Source organism: Lotus japonicus, chromosome 1 (genome assembly GCF_012489685.1).
Source record: "Lotus japonicus ecotype B-129 chromosome 1, LjGifu_v1.2".
Lineage (NCBI taxonomy): Eukaryota > Viridiplantae > Streptophyta > Magnoliopsida > Fabales > Fabaceae > Lotus > Lotus japonicus.
The window spans coordinates 76,851,743-76,878,394 of record NC_080041.1 but is presented as its reverse complement, the minus strand read 5'-3'; the positions used below and the strand labels follow the sequence as shown (position 1 = coordinate 76,878,394).

Sequence of the window (26,652 nt, the reverse complement as noted above, 5' to 3'; positions counted from 1 at the left end):
CAGCACTAGCAATTTCTCTTTTAATTGATTCAATGATTCATAGACATAACTCTAGTGCACATAATGGCTACATAATAGGTATCCAATGGATATTATCATGGGGGAAAAAAGAGAAAAATGCCAGAGTATGACAGTGTCCCAGAATGCAACTATGCAAGATCAACTTTTTTCTATTTCCATGAGAATTTTCATGTCAAACAAATCCTAGTGTGATACATGGGGGACAATGAAATCATAATATCATATGATACAGAATCCAACAGAAAAATGTCCGTGGCAAATTTTTCTTCCAATGTAATCCAAGCAGTTTGTCCCTGTGAAGCTCCAAATGAATATGGGGCAAAAAACTGACCCTTTTGACTGAAGTAATCATGAACCAACCCCAAGTAATAGTATTAGCTCCACCAAATTTCATATTTTAAAGGTTGGAGAGTTACTTTAGTTGATACCATCTCTTAAGATGACACCACACAGACTTGGATTTCAACCTTCAGCTGCAAATCAAATACCATAGATGGGAAGGGTTCCTTCCTTCTCGTGTCAAAGCTTCACAACATTTGGCATTCACTACTCTTCAAGATTGAGATCTCTCCCGGATTTTCGCTCTAGCGAAAAACACCCCTGCCAGAAGACCTACAAATTGCATGGGAAAACAAAATTCAATACAAGCTTGTGCTAATAATGCATTCTACAATGATAATAATAATAATAGTAGCAGTAGTTGTTGTAAGAAGACAATTTTCAGTTCAGCTAATGTAATGTATGTTTGGAAACTTAATAGATTTTCAAATTGCATAAAGAAGTGATTCTAGAAGAAGCTTCTCCAAGTAGCTTTTGTGGGGGAAATAAGCGATTCTGGAATGTATAGAAGCAAAACAAAACATGCTGGTAAAGAACTGACCAAACAATATGCTAGCAGAATTCTGCAAACTAGTAGGAACTTTAAACAGAAGGATGCCAGCAACCGAAAGTGGTATCTTGTTCAGCGAACCTACGAGACTGCAGATGATAAACCTAGGGTTAGATGTCTAAAAGTATTAAGATAACATCATGGTCTGATATAGAATGGCACTAAAGACTTTGAATATCACAAAAAACCAGGTACACAAGATTTTTTTTGCTTCAAATAAGACTTTACCTACACTAAGCCATAGGACTTGGTACCTATAAAGATGGTAATCTCTTAGCCAAACATACACACATGTAAAACTACTTTAGACCCTCATCCAACATTATTAGTGATATTGTTCATTCTGTAGAAGCCCAATATCAAAATATTCAGATAGGAAATTATAACTATAGTTGAATTTACTGCACTTAGGTATCTGAAATCATATGCGAATATGGATTATTCTCTCTCTCTCTCTCTCTCTCTCTCTAGGGGGAAACAATGGGTACTTCTGATCACACCTGTAAGTTGTAGCCCCTGTTTGATGAAGAAACCACATGGATGTGAAGCTGATTGCTAGTCCCAAAAATCCACTGAAGGTCATCACCAACCAAAAGCTAGGCAATCTCAAAAGTGGCCTGTCAATTGAAAACATAGTGGATAGCTTTTTACTTCATTCATCAATATAACCAAAATTTATGACATAAAAACACATTTCTGGAGAGTCTGGATCTGTGTATCAGTATGAAGAAAAACAAACAGAAAGTAAACGGTCAACTTAGGATGCTCTAGTGAAGATATATTTAAACCGATGGGATTGCATAGCCTGTTCAGAAGTCGTGCAAAACACTAAACATTGGCTTCACTGACAAAATGTGGGAGAAAACTCACGTTGTGAAGAGATAATCCACCTCATTGAAAACAACAACCAGGAAAATTCCCAAAGGCAAAGAAAGGATGTTGTTCAACAAGACCATCGAAAACTCATTTAAATTTCCGGACTTAGTAACTTGCTTTGCTGTATCCATGACTCTTCGTAGGGTCAGCTGCAGCAACAAAACAATTACAACCAATTAATCAGCAAAATTACCTAAAAGCTAAAAACTGGTGCTATCTACATATAAACATAATATATTATTGTTATAAAGAAATAAAGTGTGAAAGTAATCTAGTATTATAAATCTAGAACACCTCCGAAACGAGTAACATGTCAAACTGAAATGCACTGAATCTGTTCTGACCAGGAACAGGTGAAGAATAAGTAGAAAACTTTGATTGAAGCAATGGATCAATTTACTTCACCCACAATGAACTATATAAATTCCCATTATTTTCCTTCCTTCATTTTTACTATACACAGAGAGAGAGAGAGCCTAGGGTCTAGGTAGCCACTATAACCATAAAAACAACATACACAAGAAGAATATATATATATATATATATATATATATATATATATAGCATGTGCTCAGATCATAGTTGAACCAACCAGAGGTAGTAAATTACGCTGAAAGAGTATTAAGAACAATACAGTGATCATCAAAACACAGTAATGATAATAATCCAATTTGATATTGGATTAATATCGAACTATCAATATTTATGCTTCAACTACAACGTGTACATGTAAAACATCATCGCAAACAGAATATAAATGTCATAAACTTTTTGTAAAGTCGTATCTTGCAGCATTCTGTTGAAATTTCACTTAAAAAGCATCCAGGCAGTAATAGAAAGGTAAGGACAGTGGAATTACAAAAGAATGAAATCTCTATTATATTGGTTGACCTGAAAATCATAAAACATCAATACTCACAGAATATGATGCAGTTAAGAAGCAGTTTAGTGTCTGCCAAATATAGCCAGTTGCATTAAAGGAGAGATCAGTAATCCCTCCAGTAATTGCCGAAATAATCTGCAAGGGGAAAATAAACGTTTTCACGCTGTCATATTTAAAAACTGTGTTGTGCAGTAAAGCAAGGATCCACCTGATGCAGTTCCAAGACAATTATAACAGTAAACAGTTTCATGAGTCCAACAAAAAAACAAGTTTATAGTAAATATGAATTAAATCAGACAAGCCATCTAGTAACATATGAATAGGTGGCAGAAGGAGAAGGACGGATAACTTCAAAAAGTATCCCATAAATCAGTTGTCACAGTCCGGCAATAACCGTATACTGAATTCGGCTTCCAGAAATTTTAAGTAAGCCTTGTAACCATCCTAAATTCACCAACCACACTCCAGATTTTGTTCTTTCAAAAGAAGGACCTAATACCAACTAATCAGTAATGCATGAACATTTTTGTAATGATTAGACAAATAAAATCTTTTGCATACTGAATACACAATTAACAATTACATTAAAACAATATATTCACAACAGTAATGGCTGTAGGAGGTGTCAGCAAAACACAGCTGAAAATAGGTGAAAATATGAACTCATTATTCTTCACCAAATTACGCTCTAAGGCAGATGAAAACCAGGAATCAAAAGTGTTATATGCTCTTCAACATACCATTAGAAATAGAGCAGCCCAGACTCTGCTGTCGTGGTGCTTCTTAAACAAGTACATTTCACCAAGGGCGGTTATGACATTAGTAACATTCTTCAGGACTGTCACCATGGCTACATTAATGTATTTCAGACTGCACATAATACAAATGGATAAGCAAATATAATGCACGCAAGTAAAAGAGTAACAAGCTGTTCTATTGTAATTCACTCCATAAACTGACACTGGAATGGATAGTAGATGTCAACATCGCATGCTTGACAATAAAAAAATTAACATTTTCCAGAGTTTAGAACTTGGATGCTCTCTACATAAGCAAAAAATTTCCCTCTATATTAGCATAATGTTTCCATTTCATGATTACACCACATTACTCATAACCCGAATCTCTCAAAACATATTTTTTTCATTTAAAAATAAATCAACACAGTTTCATACTAGCATCAGATAAAAATTAGAAAAATGCACACATAAGAAGAGATTAGCATTTAGAGAGAACTAGCATTTAGTAGCCAGAGTTGAAGACTGAATACCTAAACATGCTTGTAATGAGCATTCCCACAAATATAACATTCACAGGAAACCAAACTTTAATCAATCTCCATGTTAGTGGCTCAGTTGAAACTAAACCCAGAAGACTCAAAATAGTAACAAGAATCACTGAAATGAAATTCTGCATCCATAATACCAAGTGTCAGAATCCACAAAGAGCAACTTTTACAAACTAGACAAGAGTGAAGAAGAAAACACACAATCAATTACCTGGTACACCATCAAGGATATCCCAGCATTAAAATCATAGCTGGAAAGTACAAACTTGTTAACCAAAATCATGCTACAAGAGGAAAGACAATATGCAAGTCCAGCCAACAAGGCTTGATTGGGAATTTTATTTGTTTTGCTTTTGACCAACTTGCCATCTTCCACATCATGTTCTTCATTTATAGAAGGCTTCATTTTTTATGTGATCCGGGTATAGCTTCAAACGCAATCAGTTCAATCCACAGAGAACAAGAAAAAGAAGCTTACAACAGAGTTCCACAGAGTTCAAAGCTATGGAACCCAGAATCGACAACTAGAGAGAAACGTGGAAAGGAAGAATCTTTCTCACAAACCCATCTTTGTTTGTGATCGATGAAGAAAACCCACCAAGGGTTTCGACTATAATCGCTCTGTTACCGAGATTCGGATGAAACTGGAGGTGGCAAAAATGGGACAAAAAAAACAATTTTTTTTGGAAATTTTCAGGGAATGAATGAACCCAGAAATGGTGATGCGCGGAAGGAGCAAAAGGGGTTCTGAATTTGAAAGTGGAAAGTTCTTTACATTCGAAGAAGCTACCAACTTTTTCTAGATATTTTATGCTTTGTTCTGTTCTGTCCCAATTTTCATGAACTGTTGTGTATGGTAAAGATCCACTGTTGCTGGGTACAGGATAGCTCTCAAAAAGTCATAAGCATTTTTTGTTGTTATTCAATTGAGTTCATACATGCCATGTTTTTTTTTTATAAGCTCATACATGCCATGTGATTTCTTACTACAAAAAGCCTCAAAGTAATGATACTTTAGGTGTAATTATGGTTAGCTTAAGAAAATGATTCCTTAAAGAAAATGATAAAGGAGTTTTGTTTTTGCAGAAAATGTAAATCTACTAACCACGATGTTTCACGGGTTCAATCATTGCCTATGAGAATGAAACACACTTTATGACAGCATTAGTTATTGTTGTTGGGTGAATATCTTGGTCTAAACCAAAAAAATTAAAAATCTAATAATCATAATTTTAATGCGTGTTTTACTCTTTAAATTAGGATTTAATAATAAAACCATTTTCAGGGATAATCATGGAACAAAAATATGGGAAACAAATGTTTTTTTATTCATAAGCAAGACATCAGGAAATTAGGCAACTTGTTGTATGGTTGTTCACTCATAGCACGTATGCAAAGTTTGGTTATGTATCAAATAATAGAAATGATTATGTACCAAATAAAATGGTAAGGTTTGTTGACATATGGGAATTGCAAGATGTATGACCCAAAAGATATCTAAATTGAAAATTAGAATTATCAGCAAGAATCCACTGGATGGCATTATCACGTCCAAATGCAACCCAATCTTTCAATTATTTTATGTCTGTGGACTTTTCTAATGTTTCAGTTACTCTTCAACTGGGGAAATAAAGTAAGCATGTTTTGGCTATAGTTGATATTAATATGGTCCCTTTCAACTGTGGCTGCTGGCATTTGCAATGAGCCTAAAATAATAACCAGAAATGTCGTTTAGTCAAAGCAAAAAATGCTGGACTAGGTGGGTCATGGCCATTAGGCCAGTTAGGAACTGATCAAATAAAAAACACTGACAGATTTGTCAACTTATTAACTTTGTTGGGTTGGTAGAAGTCAAGTTTATAGAACTAATTGTAATGCACTATCCTTCATCTTACTGATTATATACTCCGAAATATCCCCTTATTTCAATTTCTTCAAAAAAAAATCCAATAGATAAATTACAACGGATAACCATGAAATGCCAGGATAGTAAATCTCAAAAGCAACAAAAGAAAAAACACTCCTCCATCAGAAAATTTGGAGTTCCACATAATTTGCTGACAACAAGTTACAATGATTGTAATACACCGAGAAAGATTCGAGGTAACTCTTCAGCAACATATACAAGAAATAACCACCCCTTTTGTTTTCCAGGTGCTACACTTTTTTAACCTTATAAGGAGGGAAATAAATGGAGCTTGTGACCTTCCAATCTTGTTAGCTTCAATGTGTAATGGGAACCAATTTCTGAAAACTAAGAAGACTTGTTTAGGAATTAATCTGGTTTATATAAGCGGATTGCCTGGCTTCAATGAAACTCCTTATGCTTGTCGCATCTCCATGCTTGACCACTTTCCCATCCTCCATGTAGATGGCACCATCTGCATACTCTAGTTCTTCCAAACGATGGGTGACCCATAATGCTGTGACATCTGCAGAGGTGTCCAAAGTGTTCCTAACAGCTTTGATAACCCCAACCTTAAAAGAAGAGTGCAAACCATCTATGAGAAAGAGTTGGTCTTAACCAAAACTATATAGCATGTCTGGATCAGTTTCTCTTTCATCATAATCAATTCTGAAACCCAACAGCTATTCACATAAGTTTTTTTTTCAGAATTGATTCTCACTTCAGAATCAATAGTAAAAGGATTTCTAAGCATGCACTAATATTAACAGATTCAACTGTAGGCATGAAGAGTGAAGTCACATTTTCATGTTAGAAATACAAGGGCAGACTTATTGAGATGTAAGAAATCTAAAATAGACACTGCCCCGGTGGCATAATTTTCTGTCAATTTGCAGGTCAGATGCAGATAAAAGGTGTGTCAAAAGAAATGGTATAAAAGCATATAACATCACAATTTATAGATCACCTGGTCAGTTTCGTCTAAGAATGTGGTTAGCTCATCCAACAATAGAACTTTGCAAGCTTCTGCTAGAGCACCAGCAATGGCAACCCTCTGCTTCTGACCGCCACTCAGAGTTTGGACAGATCTCTGAACAATGCAGCAAAGGGAAAGTTCATTCACACATTTGTTTGGGTACTTGAGGCTGTAATCCATAATTTTGATAATACCTTCATGTAGTCAGACAGGCCAACAGCATGCAAAGCTCGTTGCACCTTAGATCTGACCTCATCATTGGGCAAGTTGAATTTACCAAGACCAAATGCAACATCAGCATCTACTGTGGGCATCACCACCTGCAACAAATGTAATGCTACACACTTGAGAGACTTACTATGTAGTATATACATCATACACGGACATGCAGGCTGTGTAGTTTTGGTGGATGTTTTTTCAGGTAAATTGAGAACAAACTCAAGTTTTAACATCTGAATTAAGCATAAAGATAATATTCAAATGGAGATCAGATTGGAGTATATTTTAGAAAGCATAAGTAATCAAATTATTCAAATTCATAAGCAAGCACCATTGCAAATTAAACTCATTATTGACTGGAGTGTAGAGAAAAAAGAAACTAAGCAAGTTGCCAGGCTTTGACATGAAGGAAATTTAGAAGGAAACTAATCGAGTGTAGATGACATTATACTAGCAGGACCTGATCCTGAGAGAATTCAAGAGGTGTGCAGACTTTATGCAAATTGAAGGTGTTAGGTGAACTCAAGTACTTCATTGGATTGGAAATAGGCAAAGGTTTTGGATTGAAGGTTTTTATTTTTATTTTTATCTCAGCACAAATGCATCGCGGTACTATTGGATGACACTGGTTTCATAGATGTGAAACTAGTTAAGCCGCCAATGGAAACTAGTCTTAAACTGACTTTAAATGATGGTGATCCGATAACTCATTCTTCCCAATATCGAAGATATGAAGACTCAGAAGCAGGTTGATGTATTTAACAATCTTCTGGCCATGTATTTTTTACACAGTACACAAACTTAGTCAATACACGATGCAGCCTTCTAGGCCTGTACATCTTCAAGCCATTCAGGAATTCATCATTTGTTGCAATATTTGAAGAAGTACCCGGTCAAGGGTTGTTTTTTCCAGCAAATTCTTGTATGCATCTAAGTCTAACAGCATATGCAGATCCCGGTTAGGACAGCCGCTTGGATACCTGACGCTCCACGCTGGCTCTTGCCATTTCCTAGGTGACGCCCCTGTTTCTTGGAAGTCTAAGAAACAATCCACGGTCTCTAAATCTCTGCAGAGGCTGAATAGTGAATACCACTCATGATCCTCTACTGTCAGTGAAATAATCTGGCAGCAACACCTTCTGCATGTTTTTGAGGTTTTAGCCTCCTCTACCAATCAGCAATTCAGCTAGCTTCCTATCCGGGACATCATAAATTCTCCAAGAACATGGATATAGACTACCATTTTATTCGGGAACTAGTCAATGCTAACTCCACCAAACTTGTACATGTCAAGAATAGCATCACTTAGCTGACATGTTCACTAAATCTTTGCCATCACCTCAGATTCAAGCATTAATCAGCAAGCTGGGAACTTTAGAGTTTAGACACATATTCCCCACCTTGATGGTGTAATGGTAGTTAAGTTATTTTGTTAGTTGACTAAGTTAGCTGTGGAAGTGAAGCTAGTTGTTTCAGCTGTTAATTAATTTATCAATGACTGGTTGACAATGTATCACTTGATGATGATGATGATGAGCATTGATAATATCAAATTGCATGCTTCCATCTCTTAATATTTAGAAATATCGACATGGCTCTCAATTTACTAAGGTTCACATTTCTGAATTTGAATTTTGAATAATCATATAGTAAATTTTTCCTTATATTTTCATTCACACACAAACAGATTTTCCTTTTGAAACCAAGACCCGAAAGATTTAACCTTTCTGTCAATGATCAAACACCCTATTTAAAGCTCAAGCTTAGCAGAAAAATGGCAATGAACCAAGTAGCACCTGATGATCTGGATTTTGGAAAACAAAACTTTTAGGCTCATTCACATACACTGTTCCTGAAGTTGGAGCCAAGAGACCAGCCAAAATCTGCACAAACATGATCTGGGTTACATTACCAAATTCTACTAAAAAAAGAACTATCAATTTCACACACAACACATAGCAGTAGCTTACATAGTACCTTCAAGAGGGTTGATTTTCCACACCCATTGGGTCCAAGAAGCATCCAAAACTGCCCAGAAGGAATGCGAAGTGAACAATCCCTGAGAACTCGCACATCATTTGTTTGCCTTGCCGTGAAGGAAAAATTCAGATTACGGCCAACAATTGCAACATTCTCCACGCTATTGCTCCTGGAAGGAAAAAATAACAAATAAACAAGCTTCTTCAATCGGTAAACACAACAAAGTTTAAGGCTTGTACACAAACTGTTCGAGAAAATGCCCAGCTGAAAAGTGAACGAAAAAACAAAAATTGGAGAACCTGATAGTGTTAGTGGGAAGTGTTGAGCAACGAGGAGCAAGAAGACGCTCAGGGAAGCGAATGAGAGAAGGGAGATTCATAGCATTCTCGTTTCCCTCTTCTTTCTCGTAGTTTTTCTATCAAAGCTCATATGAAAATAACAAATGGACACATAAGTCATTTTGGTCATGACGTGGCAGGCTATGATTTGCCAATCTGGCTTGCTTGGGTGGCACCAATATATTTTTGTGCGAGTGAATAGTTAAATTGGTTCCCAACCGTGATGGACGCTAGTCAAATCGTCCTTAGACGAAAGAAATATCTACGCGGTTACTGATTGAGTAAAATGGTGGTCAAGTTAGTCTATATGGTTACATAAAAATGTTGATTGATTGTAGGAGTAACCTCACCAACATTTTACATAATCATGCACCACATGTATATTTCCTCAAGGGAAATGGCTAGCCCAAGATCAATTTTATCACTCGTTTTTGTCCCAGGTGAAAAAGTGCCACCCTCTTATCTCTAGCAACATGTGGCACTGTGTGTTTCTTCTTGTTCATGGCGTTCTCTGTGTCTCTCTTCCACACCTCAATCCCTTCTCTTCTTAACTCACCACAAACGTTGAGAAGGAAACATGCCCATTTCCCATTGATTCGTGCAGTGCAAGCTGGTGAACCAGAAAACCCAAAAACCAAGAGTGAAAGTTCCTCTGCCTCTGGTGCAGGTGCAGCTCAGTCTTCGAATGCAGCTGCTCCTAAGATCCCCAAGAAACCTGTTTATTCCAGTGAGTTGAACAATCACTCAACTAATATTTCTTTGGATTTGAGAAACTTAAGTTTCCTCCTTTGATCATTGTATGCTGTTTTTGTTTGTGGGCAGTGAAGAAAGGTCAGATTGTGAGGGTGGACAAGGAGAAATATCTCACTAGCATCAATGTAAGAAGGACAATTAATTTGTACTTTTTCTCTCCCTCATTCTCATATTGATTTGAACTGTGAACACTGACATGTACAAGGTTAATGCTTCAGTATCTTTCTGTTGGGCATCCACCTTATTACAAAGGATTAGACTATATTTATGAAGACCGTGGTGAGGTAAATAGCAAGATATGTCAAATTAGTTCTGCATGATGCAGCTCTGTTCTGTGTAATGAATTTTTATCTAACTGAAACTGTTAAACGCTTCTAGGTCCTGGATATGCGTGTATTTGACACAGGAGAGCATGCACTTGTAAGTAATTTACATCTATCTCATCCAAAGCAAACTAATGGCATGACATATATGTACTTAACTCCAATGATGGAAAAATTGTGAAGCAGTACAGTTGTTTTATTCTGACCAAAATCGTTACTTAACTGATAGATTGCATGGGTAGGAATCCCTACTGCTCCAGCTTGGCTTCCTACATACATGCTTATCAAGGTACATTTAACTTGTTCCAACTGCTGCTATTATCTAATCGTATCAAATTAAAATCCCATTTGGATACGGACTAAAGAACACTTATCAGTGCTTATCCACTAGAAAAAAACACTAGATAAACTCCTATAAGTGCTTTTTGGTCCGCATCCAAACACACTTTAAGTATTGCTTAAGGTTTACTGACAAACAAAAAAATGTATACTTCGGACATCTGCTTAAGCAAAAGTATAATAAACCTGAACCATTATTTTGCTAAGATCTGCTTGTTTGATTAAGCTATAAGACTTGTGACTAATTTTGTATCAATAAAACAATTATAACGCCCTTCTGCTCAGTAGCAGTTGATTCCCTTCTGTGGTTTAATAGTAAATGAAATCTGAAGTAAATTGACCATCTTTCTCTGCAAATATAAGATTCATTTCTTTCATTTTAGCTGCTTTTAAAGTGATGAAGTTACCTCATCCTTATTTTTTATTGCAGTCTGAGAAGCTTGATTATGAGAGGATATGACTTCCAGTTGGGGAAATGAACTATGCGAAATAGATAAATGATATTGTTTTCTGATGCCATAAGAGAGTATGATTCAAGAAGCTTGGTTTCAAACACCATCTGAGATCATCTACCCTCTAGCAGCTTGATCACTTCAAATGACTCATGTAAATTATTTGGGACCAATCTGTACTGCACCCCATTAGAAGTTTTTGGTTATAATTATCATTGTATTTGTGCTGCACCAATCTAGATATTTATTAAGTCAAACCTCAGACCCACAGCAAGAGCAATCATCAGCAAATTAATGAGATATAAACACTCACTTTATTTACACATGTAGGTAAAATAAAGAAGTACAACAAATGTTTATGAAGTGCTGATTACAATTTACAACAATGAACTTAATTTCCATGTCAAAATAGGATGAATCTATTCACGGAAAGCAATCCAACAGTTAATCAAGAACAGAAATACAACAATGCTCAGGTTTAGGGCTAAGCACCACTTTTATGGCCACAGAAGCTTGCTGCTTCATTTCTAATGCTCCTTGTCAAGCCACAAACTTCCGTTTACATGTAATACTTTAGGACAAATGATCCAATTGCCATAATAATATAATATTCATGAGCTCACTTACATTCTAATTCCTGTGTACAACATCCTTTGATGCATCTCTTATTAAAAGAGAAAAGAACAATAATTGTATTGTAACAGATTGCTACACTTCCGCATTTCTGCTGCAAATTACTTGCTGTTACTTGTCAAGCACTCTTGCAACATAGATGGGTTGAACATAGAGCAAGGTGAAATAAATTCTTGAAAATTTTAAGAATCATAGATCAAAGTTCAAGAAAGCAAGCCTACTAATCAGTTCACCTCTTGAAACGTTTATTGGAATTTATAAGACTCACCAAGGAGGGAAGAGGTTGAGGCACAGGAATGTTCATTGACCTATACAACTTTCTGACACTTTCACTCAAGCCTGAGGATCTAGTATCTGAATAGGAGGCACTCTTATGAAATCTTGTGTCTTCCTGAACCTCGGATTGCTTATACTCCTTCACTAGATAAGAGTCTTCCTCTCTTTCCTGTGACCTCTCCCATTGATACTTCTTCACTGGATGTGAATCTTCCTTTCTTTCCAGTGACCTATCGCATTTCACTTCATCATTCTCCACATTATCCAAGAATTCTTGTGGTGCATCACTTGAAACTTCCTCCGAAAGGGCATTAACTGGCAAAATATTACTCCCTTGTGAAAAGGTAATATCCTGGAGACCGAGCCTTGCTCTTCCAAATAATGTGACAGGCAAGCGTTTGCCAGGTAGAGGCAATTCTTCCGGTGCTTTAGCCTCAGTGCAGTGTTTGACGGGTGATTTAGTTTGCACACAAGGCTGAGGGATCCCTTCAAGCACAGGAAAACAGCTTACAGATTTGACCAATGCCTCCACATTATCAGAAGTCTCCACAGTCATATCCAGAAGCTTCAATACAGAGTTATTGAGAGCTGCTTTAGACTTAAAGCAGTGTTTCTTAACATAGTTCAGCTCCATAGCCCTGCAGCTGGGGGTTGTTGAAACAACCCACCTTGGTGAAAGAAGTTGAAGCGCCCATTCCAATTCCTCCCTGGATGAGTGCATTGAGTAACACACATGCCAAACACCAAACTGATCCTTAACTGCTTCACTGGTCCTCTTTTTTTTAGCGTTTTCAATATCAGAGAACCCTTCTTCACAAGCATACCACTGTGCCGAAGGGCGGATAATGAGAGGTTCTGGTTGAAGAGTTGCCTTGGCCTCAACCAGCTTTGCTCTTGCTCTTTCATATAGTCCTGGAGATCCGTCAGACAAATGAAAACGAGAGGATGGATCTTCACAAAGGATTTCAGGCGCTATAAGTGCTAGGTTCTTGAAACATTCAGGATTTTTAGCTTTATCAACATATATCTTGCCTCCAAATATTTGACACACGTTAACAGGGATCTCTTCCTGTCCGAGAATGTCACAGATAAGATACACTCTTGTTGCATCAGGATGCTTCCATATACAATTAAGAACCTGCTCGGGAGTTCCATTAGCTGAATTGTGAGATAGATTTATTGTCATCCATAATAAATTAATGACAATGCAGAATGATGGATTCAATTCAAAGAAAGAAAGAAAGGAAAAAACTCAATAATATGCACCCTTACATTGAAAGTTTGGAACTGCTACAAAAAAGTATAAATGTAGCAGGTTGTGGTTTAAAAATCCCCCTCTCACAAAATAGAATAAGCTTCAATTTACATAAATAATGTGTTAGCAAGAGGAAAGACTTCAGGTTAGGTTGAATGTGTTTAATATGAAGCTGGGAATTGAATTATATTGTTGCCAAGTTATTGTGTACAAACTTAAAAATGCCTAAACCCATAAAATGAACATGCAAGTTGTTCAGAAATCATGTTCTTGAAATACAACATTGCAGTCACAAAAAGAATTCTAATCATACACATAATTCAACAAGTTCTGCTTCCAATTTTGTATGCAATCATATACCAAGAGCTTATCAGTTTATCCAGATTGAAGAGAGAATCTTTAGCTGCTGCTTTACACAAGTAACCGGCTTACCCCCAAGACAAAATAAACAACTTAACTATAACCAATTGGATACCTCTAAATCATATATTTCCTTCTATTGCAAATAAAATTAGCGAAAAAGTTAAGGGGTTCAACTCCGATCCTATGCTTTATGCAAATAAGTAAGTACTGAAATGATAATAGTAAAACTGAGGTGACCTGTTGAACAGCAGAAGGCTTAGTAGGCATGGCGCGAGAGAAATTTCCAAAAGTACAGTCTAAGAAGACACAATCAAGAGGACAACGCGGCTCCTTCCCCTTCTTGCCAACATACTTGTGAGGCAAGTTGAGGAGACACTCAGTGGTAAACCTGCAATCTCCTGTGTGCAGAATGTTACCAAATTTTCCTTCAAACAAGAACATCACAGCCCCTGAAGGAAAAAAAAAATGTGTAAACAATCTTAGTCATTCCTGATAAATAAATAAACCTAATTACATGAATCAATAATAATGATGATGATGATGATATTGATGATGTTGATAACAATACCAGGGCAGTGATTGGCGTCGAAAGCGGTAACCGTGAAGGCGCCAGAAGGATCGTCGATTATCAATGACTGGCCTACCTCAATGTCCAGAAACAAGGATGCATCTAGCTGGGGAAATTGTTGAAGGAGAAGGGTTTTGGTGAGAAGCGTGGAGTAAATTGGGGAAGAGGAAGAGGAGAAGTGGGAAGCTATGTTGGAGGAATGGTCTTTGTGAGCGTGTGTGAGGAAATGGTGGCGCTTCGACGATGAAGATGAACTACTCCATGTGTCGACGGAGAAAGGTAAACCTCTGGGCATTTCGATCGGCATCTTCTCTTCTTCTGTAACTACCAATCATCCATCAATTCTTCATCATCTGCTATGGATGAAGGAATCGATTATCGAAAACGGTTTCAGATTCAGATTCCTCTCGCCACAACCATCGTCGTCGAGAGTAGGTTTTGTGGTTTTGTGTCAGGCAGAAACATTTGGCTTCGTTCAAAATGGCGAGGCTTCCCGCGGAAGCTTGAGAATAAATTTGAGAAAATAATTTCAGGCAAGCATTAACGAATTTGGTAATACTAATATTTACAAAGGAAAATATTTCAATATAGTAAAAAATGAAATGTAATGGCTAACTAAGAAAATGATTAATTTTTCATTTCAGTGTAACCCTTTTTTTGTGGGGGGTTTTATTTAATGATTAATTTCTACATATTTTTATAACTTTTCAGTTTTAAAGAAACATATTATTCAAAGAAAATTAACAAAGATTTCATCATCACTATTAATTTCTATATATTTTTATAACTTTTCAGTCTTGAAATCACTCCTTTAAAAAATTCTACATCATCACTATTATGTTCATATCAAAATCAAACTAACAAAAAAATACACACACATGGCACAACCAAATATATTAGAACGAGTTTATTCAAAATTTATTTTACAGCATAAATAAGTGTTCAAGTGTTTAGTTAACCTTTTAAGAAAATTAGCTTATGATTTAACTATAAATTCTTTTGAGTTTATTTCAATAAATTTCTCAAATAAAATTATTAATAAGCACTTAAGTTATAAGAGGAGGGATCCATAAGTTTACACAAACCATAAAGGTTTCTTTTAGAAATAAAATAAAAAATCTACTTCCTTCAAGGATCACTTAATGTGTGATCTTGGAGCCTCAAGGGGATTAGTCTCATTATTGTCAGTTGTGGGATACCTTGGGAAAAAAAAATATTGAAAGTGACACATTGAGAAGGTTTCTTTGTTTTTGTTTTACTAATCACTATAAAACCATTCATTCAAAAGCAGGCTGGCCTTAAGTGCATTTGAATGAACTTCACAGATCATTCACCCAGTTTGCATTGCATCCAGACAGCACATAATATGCAGAACAGCAGAAGTAAAATTGAACTTAAATTATCAAACTCACATAAAGAAATAATGCGAGTATAATGGGCAGTAAGAATATGAAATTGCTTCCAAATATTGTGAACATTCAGGATAGTGTCACTGACACTGACTCTTTCAAGCCCAGTGCTCATTGTTCAGACTATCGTAGTAATGACTTGGTATAAAACCATACACTTTTCATTCTCAACAAAAAGAAAGAAAAAACAAAAAAGAGTGTGTATGAAAATTTACTCTTCCTTTTCTTCTGCCATGGACTAAACAATATACAACATAAACGTTCACTACAACAAACACAGTAAACACGTTGCATTTACAGTAATCAATAAATTGTTACAAGCACCATGGTCTCCCCAGTCCAATGCCTGCACTCTTGTACCGTCGTCTAGTTTCCTCATGTAAATAGAATCAATCAGAATCTTTTAGGTGGAAGCTTGCACTTTCAGTGATGAAGTTCAAACAAGGCATGCTGGGGAAACCATGGAAGATCTTGGGTGGTATTTACACTTGGCAGCTCAAATGAGTCTCCTTCGCGGGGATCCACCGGGTGTGTGGAGTTTGTACGCAGGTATTTCGTGCCAAGGATCAAGACTGAACGTGGCATTTGATCTCATTGGAGATGAAGGGAGGGTATGTTGTCCCATCATTGTGTAACTAGGATGAGGAGGAGAAAGGAAACAGCTTTTGTGTGCCGGCCCGTATTGTCGCAATGGACTTGAACAGGGAGACACTGGTAAAGATGTGATCGTTCTTGAGTTATCTCTGAACAAGGGCATTACAGTAGGAGTCAATACAAATATAAAAAATGATGATATATATATATATATATATATATATTATAGACATACAAAACCATGCTTTAACAGTAAACAACTAAAGGTGTAGGATATCTCACCTTGGACTCCTTAATCCTCGTGAAGCTGCAACAGCTGGCTTTGTTGCATAATCTGCATCCAGGGAAGTTGTTCTCTGGGAATGCTCTAAAACTGGCTGCAAAGTGATCAAAATAACGAAAAAGTTAAGCTCCAGCCCAACAATGGCCCCATAAATTGATTTGCAAAAACTGTGCAATTTTAAACTTCATACAGTGACATTTAGAGCGAGGATTATATATTAGAATTCTCTGGCAGTATTAAGTCCTCTATAAATCTATATACTCCTTTTTCACCCAAAACACAAAGCTATAATACTCACACAATTCACAACAATGATATACTATTACTAATATACTCAACTGATACATTCACACCTAGTTACTCAACTGATACATCCACAAACTAACCAACTGAACTCCTATCCTCCCTTTCTCTCCCAACTAGCTCTAATAATAGTGAGTTAGGTAATTGGCCCCACTTACCAGTTATTCCCTCCACTAACTAATTATCGCATGACCCAACTCTTAGTTAGACATCCTTTCTGCCACTTTTCTTACATTTCCTCTCATAAACTCTAGTCATAGGGGGTCGTAACCAATCTCAATGTGTGACAACTAGCTCGTAAGAAGCCAGAGCAACATAATTCACAAAGAATAAATAAGCATCAAAGACTATACCGGTGTCCGGCTTCCATCAAGCATGTAGGGAAAAGCATCCCTAGTTATTCTGACGTTTGTAGCTCTGGTTGCAGACTGATCTCGAAGAAAGGGGTGATCTAGTAACGCTTGGGCTTTTGGGCGGGCTAATGGATCTCTTTGTAAGCATAGCATAATAAAATTCTTTGCATCATTTGAGAGATGATCAGGAATTTCAGGCATATCTTTGCTGTTACCAATCTTAAATATTGCGGCCACCTGTTCAATCCAACATTTAAAAGACAGTGTTAACCAACCCTTCATACGTTTCAAACAGGATCACAAAAATATGTAAATAAATACTAGGTATAAATATCCAATATCGCACCCCTTCATAATGACTCCAAGGAGGTTTTGATGTTGCCATTTCTATAATTGTGCATCCCAAACTCCAAATATCAACAGGAAGACTATAGCCATTTGTATTCATTACAACCTAAGAAAGCAAATGTCAGGATACAGATACATTACTACTTACAGTGGGAGAGAGAGAGGGGGGGAGAGAGAAGAAGAAGAAGAAGAAGAAGAAGAAGAAAGTTCATGTTTCAAAATGAAATTTCAAGATCTTAAAAAAAGGGGGAAAACTTCACCTCAGGTGCCATCCAGTATGGACTTCCTTTGAAAGAAAGCATCGAGACAGTAGTACTTGTCTGGTTCAGAAAAAATAATAATTCAGAGATGATCTCCTTAGCAAATAAAATATCAACCAAATCAGAAAATTATACTTTTTGAAGCTCTCTAAATAAGAATCGCTTCCTACAAGTATACAACTATGCCCTCTATAGCTTTAAATAATAAAAGACAGAATAGGAATGAGAAAGTGCAATGCAACCAGATGCCTTCTAGCTTCCATTCTCTAGATGGGTGTGCACAATTGTGAGATCAAAAGCCTGTGAATTCAAAAGACTGAAGTGGCATGTCTCTACTCTACCACTAGGAATTCAGATAATAGTAGAATGGCAAATTTTAACCTATAGCAAAAGAAGCAGTTTTAAATATCTACTCTCCATAAATTCTACAATGTTATTGAATTTTTTTTTTTCGTAACAGAAAGAATAAGTATTCCTTTTCAAGCAATCAGGAACTGATTCATTCTTTAAAGCATATGTATGATGATAAACTTACAAGTTTAGCCATTCCAAAGTCTGCCAGCTTGATTTCACCATTAGGATCAACGAGTATGTTAGCCCCTTTGATATCCCTGTCAAAATAAAAACATGTTAGTAATTTAAAAGAGAGCCAATAAGCATAAATTTCATGTTACAATAACCAAATTACCTGTGCACTGTATTTCTCCCATGAAGATATGCAAGTCCAGAGACAATCTGCCTGGTATAATTTTGAATAACAGGCTCCTTAAAGGCCCCATATTCCTGAAGTAATTTATGAATAGAACCACCAGAGACATATTCCAAATGAACGGAAAGTGTTTCTTCTCCCTGCAAACATCACATACATGAATATATTAATTTGATAAATGGATCATATTCATAAATATTTTTAAGTTTCTTTCTGTATGTTCAATATAGACTATACAAGATTAAAAACTAAGAAATATTTTAGCCGTACCAAATTACTCCCATAGTATTGAACAATGTTTGGATGTGAAAGCTGACTAAGCAAATGTATCTCCTGCAACAGCATGTATAGATTTATAAACTATCAAATGATGATATGATCAGACATATTACAAAAAAACTCTGTTACGGTGCAAAGAACTGCAAAAGTTTTAGTGTGTTTAAAAATCATCAAGCATATATCAAGAACACACACGCCTTTTGGGGAAAGCATCAAACAAATATCTTCAGAAAAGCAATAGAATTACCTGATTAAGTTGTTTCAGGCACTCTCTTGATGTTTGATCTTCACAGGCAACACGGACTTCTTTTATTGCACACAACTGTCCACTCTCACTACCAAAGTTGCAATACAAGTATTTTAGAGAGGCAGAACAAACATACGAAGAACATCCGTATTTAAACAGACATTGTCATAATTTTATACCCTAGCCTAAAGATTTGCCAGATTGAGAAAACCAAAAATCCTGTCTTTAAGTGTTCAGGAAGTGAAAACTATACATGATATAGTTGTTGGAGGCTACACCAAAAGAGAATTGAAAGTAAATTCTCTATACTGGTTAAGAGAGAACAATCCTATACCTATTGAATCCCAGGTAAACATGTCCAAATGTTCCCCTTCCTAGAAGCTTTCCTCTCTTCCACTTGGAACAGTAGCTAGTGTTTTCTGGCAGACCATTTGCTCTCGTGTTCGAAAAAGTGTTGGAAAGAGAAGAAGGACTAGTCGGAGAGCCCGGTGGAAGAGGCAATGGATGACACTGACTCCTATCATCTTCTTGTCTTCCTGTTGGGGAGCCAAGACTCAACCCTTGCAACCTTGGATGAAGAGGTGATGTAGGACTAGTTGGCCCTCTTGACCCAGGACCTGGGCTTTTAGACCTCACATTGAACTTCATTTCATATTGTGCTCTAGCATAAACAAATGACATTGATCAGTTTATTATAGTATGTAGGAGAATGAGAAAAATGTAACCCCCTTATAACCAAACTGAACAAATCAACTTCTATGTGTTCCTTTCAAAGCACAAATTATACTATAAAGACCCTTCAAATCACAAATTATAAACTACTACTAATCTGAAGATTGTGAAAAAATTCTACCATAAGTACTTACAAAAGTTGCATTTAGATCATGTATGAAAAAGAGAGACAGAAGAATCATTAAAATCAAGGGAAAGTAAAGTTGAAAGAAGGAAAAGGAAAAGAGAAAAAGTGAACAATCATGTAACAAAGAAAAAATCAGGATGCAATAGAAGGAATCATCATAGCTAAAATTGAATCCCAAAATCAAATACCCAATGGAGAGAAAAGGGGTAAAAGTCACTTTTTTCTGATCAATGATTACGATGAGCTAAAAGGAACAACGATCAATCAATCCAAAAAACCCAGAACCTAAAACCGAATGGATCGAGGTTGAATCGAAAAGCATAACAAACCTTGAGGGATTAACCGGAGACTGAGAGTGACAGGGAGGTTGATCATCACACGAGCCAGATGAACTCACGCTAGAGCCAGAAAGCGATGCAGATCCGAACACGATGGCTTGATCGGTGCCGAAGCTCTGGGTAGACGAAACAGAAGGGCGAGGCAAGGGGACCCCTCTCTTCTCGCCGACGTCGGAGTTACAGCAGGCGGCGGCGGAAGAAGAGAGATCCCTGCTAGCTCTCGGCGAGATCCTAGCGGCGGCGGCGGCGGCATCGTCGAAGCTTTTTGGTCTTTCCCCTTTGAGCTGCTTCCTGATCGGAGACTTGATGAAGTTGAAGTGGAGCACGCCGGCGGCACGTGGCTCGTCCTCCGGCACTTGCTCCTTGGACTTGCTGGATTTTTTACCCCACCACGTGGGCATTATTCTAGATAGGTGGAATTGGTAAACGGAGAATTGGTTTGGTTTGAAAGAGGGAGAAGAAGAAGAAGAAGAGAGGTGAGACTTGGTTCAGTTGATATAAGAGGAAGAAGCGACGAAAGAGGGAGAGGAATAGGATGAGAACAAAATAGGGAACAGTGAACAACAGCTAAGAATGGAATGGGTGACATTGAAAGAGAAAGATAGAAAGAGAGAGAAAGAGGTTGGAGTTGGACGGGACGGCACACGGTGGTTGGATAACTGACGTGGCAATCCGCCGAGATACTTACAGATCGTTCACCAATACAATCATCACGTCAGCAAAGGTACTTACATATCGTCCATACACAACCTTTTGAAAGGAAGTAGAAGTAGTCTATCTCACTAACCGAGCCAACATGCATTGGTCGGATCTCTCCTTAAGTTAAAACAATAACTAGAGATACTTACAGATTACCCACTAACACAGCTCTCACATAGGCCGTTGGCAGCGCGAATCAAACACACAATCTTTGGAAATAAAGTAGAAGTAGCTTATCTTATTAACTGAGTCAATATGTGTTGGTCGGATCTCTGTTTAAGTTAGAACAATTTTGTGTTGGACTTGGTGGTGGTGACATGGCAATTTATGAGAAAGGGAAAGTTTTTTTTGTTTTTTGTTTTTGGGAGAGAGACAGGAGACACACACAGACACTTCAAGTCTGAATCTGTCTGCTCATACGTGCGTGTAAGTGTGTCTCACGTGTGGGTGGGAAAAAACGTAACTCTGTTAAAACGTGTAGGTTGGTGTGTGGAGAATTAGAGACTGAAAAGCCTGCAATCCTAAGTTTCTTCTTCTTCTACTAGCAGGTGCAGGGAGATGAAAACAAGAATCCACATGGGTGATTGTGCGATTGTTTTTTGTGCTTTACAGTGTACACACGCAAACCATTGGGTGTTTCAAACCAGCCCATAGAGGTCAATTTACACATGTCACATGTTTGGATCTGCAGAATCATTTCTCCTTCATTAGAAAAAATAGTGCATTTTTCCAAAATTAGGTTAATTCTAAATTTAAAATCAATTATGGAAAGAAATGTTAGTTCCCTAATGATTTGTTGATCTAGAATATCTTCAAATACCAACATGTTCAGGTTCGAACCCGGCATGCAAAGCCTAAATTCCAATTATGCGAAGAAATTTTTACTGCGTGTTAAAATCAATTTTAAGAAAAATTAAACTAATTCTATTAAACTATACTTGGTTTTACATCTCATAGAAATAAAATTGTGTATGTTATCCTACAAGTAAATTTTTTTCTCAATGCATACCCGACAAACATGAGACTAATCTTCTTGAGATTTAGAAATCACATAAAGTGGGTAGGTTTCTCCCAAATCCCAACAAATCATTTTTCATACGCACTGCCCAGAGATTTAGCCATGGACTAAATGCTTGACGAGCATAGTTATCTACAATTTGTGCTAGACATTGTTGGTACAAATAACAATTTGTTGCTTATTTTCACATGATTACATTTAATACTTGATTTTAGTTATATTTTCCTAAAGGCGTGTTTGGAAGTTTTTTTGGGAGGGAGTGAGAAGACTTTGAAGCGAAAGAGAGAAATGCATTTGTGATGCATGAGCGGATTTCTCGGAGTCATTCATGTGTTGTTCTGTATGTTTGATAAATATAATTCATCTAAAATTGAAATATGATTTCTCGTATATAACGGATTAGGATCTTTAAAAAATTCCTTATTTTTTCATGTTAAAATTTTGATGTACATATATCTATTTTCGTACATATTTAATGAATCATAACTTAGAAGGGTTTTGAGTGCCACTTCAGTTAGGCATTAGCGACAACTCAAACGTGTTTTCACGTATTTAGCACCCATGAAAAATTATAATGTGTCACGTTTAATTTAACATAAATTGGAGAAGTAGGACCTTAACATATTAGTTTTAACGTGAGCAAACGGTGCCTTGCAAACGTCGCGTAAAAGAAAGTTAATGTAAAGGTGACAAAATACGAAGCAACATTGTGTTTGTTGTAGTTTTCAGACACTTCTTTAACATGACGATGATTTATGAAAGTAGTTGTTATTTAATTTTGTTATCATTTCTCATTTGGAGAATTTTATTTAGTTTATCGATCTATTATTCGTACTCATAAACCTACAATATTAATTACTTTTATTATGTCTTTTTAACAAGGATTTTTTCTATATATATTTACTTTTATGCATTTTTAATTCATGAATGATTCTTTTAATAAAATACTCCATTTGATTACATATTAACGAGACAAAGTTGTGTTTGTGGGGATAGTTCAACTCTTTTTAGTCAAAAAATAGTGCTTAAGAAACATTAAAAAAATTCATTCTATTTAGGCTTAAAGTGGTCAAGCTTGTTTTAAAATGAGCAAGCATTACCTTGTAATTTTTTTTTTGGGTTAACTGCTTAAAAACCCTAAGGTCATGGGTGAAAGGTTGAGTATTAGAGAGTGCGTTTGAGAGGGTTTTTTCTCCAACAGTGGTTTAGAAAGAATTGTCTTTAGTCTTTTGGACTATGGTCTCACTTGGGAGAGGTTTCTTTCCAAGTTTTATCTATATATTACTATCTTCTACTTAAAAAAAGATTGGAGAAAGAAACAGTGAAGAACAACTCCTTATTTTGAGTATGCATGTGCTGCACAACTGGTGATACCTTGCGATCTCCTTGTGTTGTGCGGTTGTGATACTATGTGTAGGAGGAGAATTAATTTTGTTATATATTAAGGGTACGAAACCCTAATTCGATGATGAGATTTACCAATTTAAGTCATATAGAAGAGACTTTAATATTTAATTATCTGAAGCAAAACCATTTGACCCAAAAAGTCGGTTAACCCTCACAAAGTCTAACTCTTTAAATACATAGTCATATGAGAAATTTTCTTAAAAAGTCATCACTAAATTAAAACAAAATACATATTATAGAAAAAATTTGTATCACAAAAAATAATACTCCTTATTGAAAAGATAGAATATAATTATTGTAGGTTGGTGACCAAGAGTCATAGATCGATAAATAAGATTATGTAAGAGAGAAATGATGACAAAACAGAAAACAACTACTTTCAAAAAGAATTGTGATGCTACACTAAAAAAATGTCTAACAACTTCAACAAGCATAATGCTCCTACATCCTAACTTTCACCTTCACGCTAATTATCAACGCAATTTTTGCAAGGTAATGCTTGTTCATCTTAAAAACTTGTTTGGTCAAACAACATTGGAAAATAATTCCAAGATGAGTTTCACATATACGTTTGAGGTCACTTACATCACAAATCATGACATGTTTGAATGCCTAATCACTAGAAATGAGAGGTACACGATAAGTCAAAGCATCATACCATAAAGAGATCATTAGTATCAGGCAAAATAATAATGAGAAGATCCAGGGCCCTTCCTTGCAGTTTATTTTTGGCATCATGATATTGTGTCTTCAGAACCTTCTCAACTTGATCGGGTCGAGCTCTCTGCAATCATACATTTGATCCACAATGCTCGACCTGGTTATATAGCGTTCGACCTGATCAAGTCGAGAAGGTTCTAAAAACACAATACCATGATGCAAAAAATAAGCTACAAGGGAGGGAGCTGATCTTCTCATTGTTATTTTGCCCGATAATAACAAAACTCTCTATTTTATGATGCTTTGAATGATCTTTGTATCTTCCCTTTCTAATGATCAGGTATCCAAACATAAAATGATATATTTTTCAAGTGACGTCTAATGTATATGTGAGATTGATCATGGGCTTATTTTCCTATGGTTTTTTTACCAAACATGTTTTTAAGATGAACAAGCAGTACCTTACAAATGTTGCATTAATAATTACCGTGAGGTGAGAGGTAGGATGTAACAAGACAATTCTTTTTTAAAGTAGTTATTTTTTTTTTGTTTTGTCCTCATTTCTCTTTTACGTAATTTTATTTTATCGATATATGACTCTTGGTTACCAACCTACAATAATATTTTAATTATGTATTTTCTAATAAGGAGTAATTACATTTTGTGATATTAAAATTTTCTATAATTATATGTATTTAGTTCCATGTACATTTAATTCATTGATGATTTTTTAATAAAATTCTCCTTTAACTGCTTATTTATTGAGTTCGATTTTGTGTGGTTAATTTAGAGTTTATTGGTCAAATGGTGTTTTCTCAAAACATTAAAAAACTAAAGTCGTTTATTCGGGCTTAAATTTTTTAACCTCATCATTAAATTAGGGATAGAGAAAGTTGTTAAATTGACATTAAATTAAACACGAAAAATGTAAGAAACGATTGTGTTCAAGATTAATTTGAAGTTGGAAATATAAAAGTGTCAGGAAATTCACACGAAGACATAACTACTGAAAGCTTGAGAGAATGCAAACATACATGCAGCAAAAGCCATTGGCAAATAGAGTCAAAATTTCAGGTCATTGATAAAAGAAAAATTGGAAGAATTCAAAAAAGAAATAGGAATGAAGTATCATTTTTGAAATTGCAAACCCACGTAGAATGAGAGATCGAAAACACAAATCACTCACATACAACCAAAAAGAGTGGAGAATTACCGGAGAAAGTTGTTGGGGGCGGTTCTCTGTGAATTTTGAAGATCTGAATTATGCAAACATTTACCTCGTAATCTGCAACATGCAAATGGAAAAAGTGAGGAGAAATAAGTGAGATGAAAAAGGTAATAAAGCTAAAAGAAAAAAAAAAACTCATATAGATTGAGAGATCGAAAAAAAATACTCACATACAACCAAAAAGAGCGAAATTTAACCAAAGAAAGTTTTTGGGGGGCGGTTATTCGTGAACTTTCGAAGATCTAAATTATGCAAACATTCACCTGTTAACCTGCAACATGCACTATGATAAGGAGAGAAGAAATAAGTGATATGAAGGGGTAATAAAGTTAAAGAAAAAAAGACTCAAATCAACCTATACACACTGAAACAAAGCTTCCATGCAACCACCTGTAAGAAGAACAAGAGTGTATGTGTTGACCACCTGTAAGAATAACAACAGTGTATATGTGTGCACCGGACGGGTTCGGGAAGATTCAGGCCAGTGATGTCGGTTTCGGCGGGTGAAAATCACCCAACCACCAGGTCTGCCGTCGAACGCCAGTTACCATGGGTAAATCGAGTTCGATTTTGACGGTTTACGGTTTCAGCGGGTGGGTTCGTGCGGGTTCAAGATCCATAAAAAAAAATGAAAGATGAGGATTGGAACAAAAAAATACAGATATGGTGTTAATAAACAAATATTTAAAAAAATTGAAGAACCCTATGCAAGTGAAACAGATCTTGAGAATCATCATCTTCAACAGAGAAATTTGAGGCGCTTGTGCAGCGGCTGATGATGGCAACGTCATGAAGGTGCAGATCTAGTGTTGGAACGACGTACTTCGTGGATGGAGGAAGAAAGTTGGGGCTCTAATTCACCAAAAGAGGAAGAGATTGAACGGTGGCTGTGGCGACATTGGATCTTCATGTCCTGGTGGCGGCGCTGGACCTCAGAGAAGGAAAAAGTTGTGGCGTCGCTGGATCTCCATGGGTCAAGGTGACAACGCTGGACCGCTGAGAAGGAGAAGGAGGTGGTGGTGCGGTGGGTCTCAGAGTTTGCGATGGTGGATTTCAGAGAAGAAGGCTACGGTTGTTGAGTGGTGGGAGAAAGATAAGAGAAGTGTGTGACTGTGGCGTGGAGAAACTGCGGTGTGGAAGCTGGGTTCGAGAAAGAAAGGGCGGCGGCGTTGAGAGACAATGTTGTGGAGGCTGGCGACGTTGATAGAGATTGGAGAAGAGTGGTTAGGGTTTTCTAGATGAATCTCTTAAATAGGCCTAGGGATAAATCTGAGAGGCTTTTTTTGTTTTAGGTCTCCCTCATTAAGTTACTGGGTTGGG

The 26,652-nt window shown here is 36.5% G+C and overlaps 5 protein-coding genes across 6 annotated transcripts; 1 reads left to right on the top strand and 4 right to left on the bottom strand.

Moving 5' to 3' along the window:
* Positions 1–150: 150 nt before the first annotated feature.
* On the bottom strand, positions 151–4,824 carry LOC130712943 (GDP-mannose transporter GONST1). 2 transcript variants are annotated; one of them, XM_057562756.1, is made up of 8 exons: positions 4,169–4,816; positions 3,940–4,079; positions 3,410–3,539; positions 2,706–2,804; positions 1,781–1,935; positions 1,411–1,527; positions 902–999; positions 151–633 (listed from the first exon to the last, which is right to left on the bottom strand). In XM_057562756.1, exons 1-8 carry the CDS (start codon positions 4,361–4,363, stop codon positions 575–577), a joined length of 993 nt encoding a protein of 330 aa, XP_057418739.1. In that variant the 5' UTR covers positions 4,364–4,816; the 3' UTR covers positions 151–574. The 2 variants fall into 2 exon arrangements, with proteins under 2 accessions (XP_057418739.1, XP_057418745.1); XM_057562762.1 differs by lacking the exon at positions 902–999 and having other exon boundaries at positions 4,169–4,824.
* A 1,112-nt stretch (positions 4,825–5,936) lies between these two features.
* On the bottom strand, positions 5,937–9,494 carry LOC130712928 (ABC transporter I family member 10). The gene is made up of 6 exons (XM_057562742.1): positions 9,338–9,494; positions 9,036–9,207; positions 8,855–8,941; positions 7,034–7,159; positions 6,831–6,953; positions 5,937–6,435 (listed from the first exon to the last, which is right to left on the bottom strand). The coding sequence occupies exons 1-6, from the start codon at positions 9,415–9,417 to the stop codon at positions 6,226–6,228; spliced, it is 798 nt and encodes a 265-aa protein (XP_057418725.1). The 5' UTR covers positions 9,418–9,494; the 3' UTR covers positions 5,937–6,225.
* A 305-nt stretch (positions 9,495–9,799) lies between these two features.
* Positions 9,800–11,478, top strand: LOC130712934 (NAD(P)H-quinone oxidoreductase subunit O, chloroplastic). Its single transcript, XM_057562748.1, has 6 exons — positions 9,800–10,103; positions 10,199–10,254; positions 10,348–10,413; positions 10,508–10,549; positions 10,682–10,741; positions 11,222–11,478. Exons 1-6 carry the CDS (start codon positions 9,878–9,880, stop codon positions 11,249–11,251), a joined length of 480 nt encoding a protein of 159 aa, XP_057418731.1. The 5' UTR covers positions 9,800–9,877; the 3' UTR covers positions 11,252–11,478.
* A 156-nt stretch (positions 11,479–11,634) lies between these two features.
* Positions 11,635–14,846, bottom strand: LOC130712920 (uncharacterized). The gene is made up of 3 exons (XM_057562735.1): positions 14,339–14,846; positions 14,008–14,219; positions 11,635–13,290 (listed from the first exon to the last, which is right to left on the bottom strand). The coding sequence occupies exons 1-3, from the start codon at positions 14,643–14,645 to the stop codon at positions 12,106–12,108; spliced, it is 1,704 nt and encodes a 567-aa protein (XP_057418718.1). The 5' UTR covers positions 14,646–14,846; the 3' UTR covers positions 11,635–12,105.
* Positions 14,847–15,773: 927 nt separating this feature from the next.
* LOC130712915 (mitogen-activated protein kinase kinase kinase 3-like) lies at positions 15,774–20,897 on the bottom strand. The gene is made up of 11 exons (XM_057562730.1): positions 20,312–20,897; positions 19,458–19,784; positions 19,124–19,211; positions 18,868–18,930; positions 18,577–18,737; positions 18,424–18,499; positions 17,889–17,948; positions 17,627–17,734; positions 17,281–17,517; positions 16,624–16,718; positions 15,774–16,490 (listed from the first exon to the last, which is right to left on the bottom strand). Exons 1-11 carry the CDS (start codon positions 20,719–20,721, stop codon positions 16,244–16,246), a joined length of 1,872 nt encoding a protein of 623 aa, XP_057418713.1. The 5' UTR covers positions 20,722–20,897; the 3' UTR covers positions 15,774–16,243.
* Between the last annotated feature and the right edge of the window lie 5,755 nt (positions 20,898–26,652).

What these genes read in the sequence shown, in the direction of transcription:
- LOC130712943 (XM_057562756.1), bottom strand. Translation starts at nt 4,363, where the DNA reads ATGAAGCCTTCTATAAATGAAGAACATGATGTGGAAGATGGCAAGTTG. An exon ending in CTCATTACAAGCATGTTTAG is followed by an intron (nt 3,540 to 3,939) that starts GTATTCAGTCTT and finishes TATTATGTGCAG; the next exon opens with TCTGAAATACATTAATGTAG. An exon ending in GGGCTGCTCTATTTCTAATG is followed by an intron (nt 2,805 to 3,409) that starts GTATGTTGAAGA and finishes TTCCCCTTGCAG; the next exon opens with ATTATTTCGGCAATTACTGG.
- LOC130712934 (XM_057562748.1), top strand. Translation starts at nt 9,878, where the DNA reads ATGGCGTTCTCTGTGTCTCTCTTCCACACCTCAATCCCTTCTCTTCTT. An exon ending in CAAGAAACCTGTTTATTCCA is followed by an intron (nt 10,104 to 10,198) that starts GTGAGTTGAACA and finishes GTTTGTGGGCAG; the next exon opens with TGAAGAAAGGTCAGATTGTG. An exon ending in AATATCTCACTAGCATCAAT is followed by an intron (nt 10,255 to 10,347) that starts GTAAGAAGGACA and finishes TTAATGCTTCAG; the next exon opens with TATCTTTCTGTTGGGCATCC.
- LOC130712928 (XM_057562742.1), bottom strand. Translation starts at nt 9,417, where the DNA reads ATGAATCTCCCTTCTCTCATTCGCTTCCCTGAGCGTCTTCTTGCTCCT. An exon ending in TCCAAAATCCAGATCATCAG is followed by an intron (nt 7,160 to 8,854) that starts GTGCTACTTGGT and finishes CATTTGTTGCAG; the next exon opens with GTGGTGATGCCCACAGTAGA. An exon ending in TCTTAGACGAAACTGACCAG is followed by an intron (nt 6,436 to 6,830) that starts GTGATCTATAAA and finishes TCTTCTTTTAAG; the next exon opens with GTTGGGGTTATCAAAGCTGT.
- LOC130712920 (XM_057562735.1), bottom strand. Translation starts at nt 14,645, where the DNA reads ATGCCGATCGAAATGCCCAGAGGTTTACCTTTCTCCGTCGACACATGG. An exon ending in CGACGCCAATCACTGCCCTG is followed by an intron (nt 14,220 to 14,338) that starts GTATTGTTATCA and finishes TTTTTCCTTCAG; the next exon opens with GGGCTGTGATGTTCTTGTTT. An exon ending in AGCCTTCTGCTGTTCAACAG is followed by an intron (nt 13,291 to 14,007) that starts GTCACCTCAGTT and finishes ACTCCCGAGCAG; the next exon opens with GTTCTTAATTGTATATGGAA.
- LOC130712915 (XM_057562730.1), bottom strand. Translation starts at nt 20,721, where the DNA reads ATGCCCACGTGGTGGGGTAAAAAATCCAGCAAGTCCAAGGAGCAAGTG. An exon ending in GGGAGAAATACAGTGCACAG is followed by an intron (nt 18,500 to 18,576) that starts GTAATTTGGTTA and finishes TTATTTTGACAG; the next exon opens with GGATATCAAAGGGGCTAACA. An exon ending in CTTGGAGTCATTATGAAGGG is followed by an intron (nt 17,518 to 17,626) that starts GTGCGATATTGG and finishes TGGATTGAACAG; the next exon opens with GTGGCCGCAATATTTAAGAT.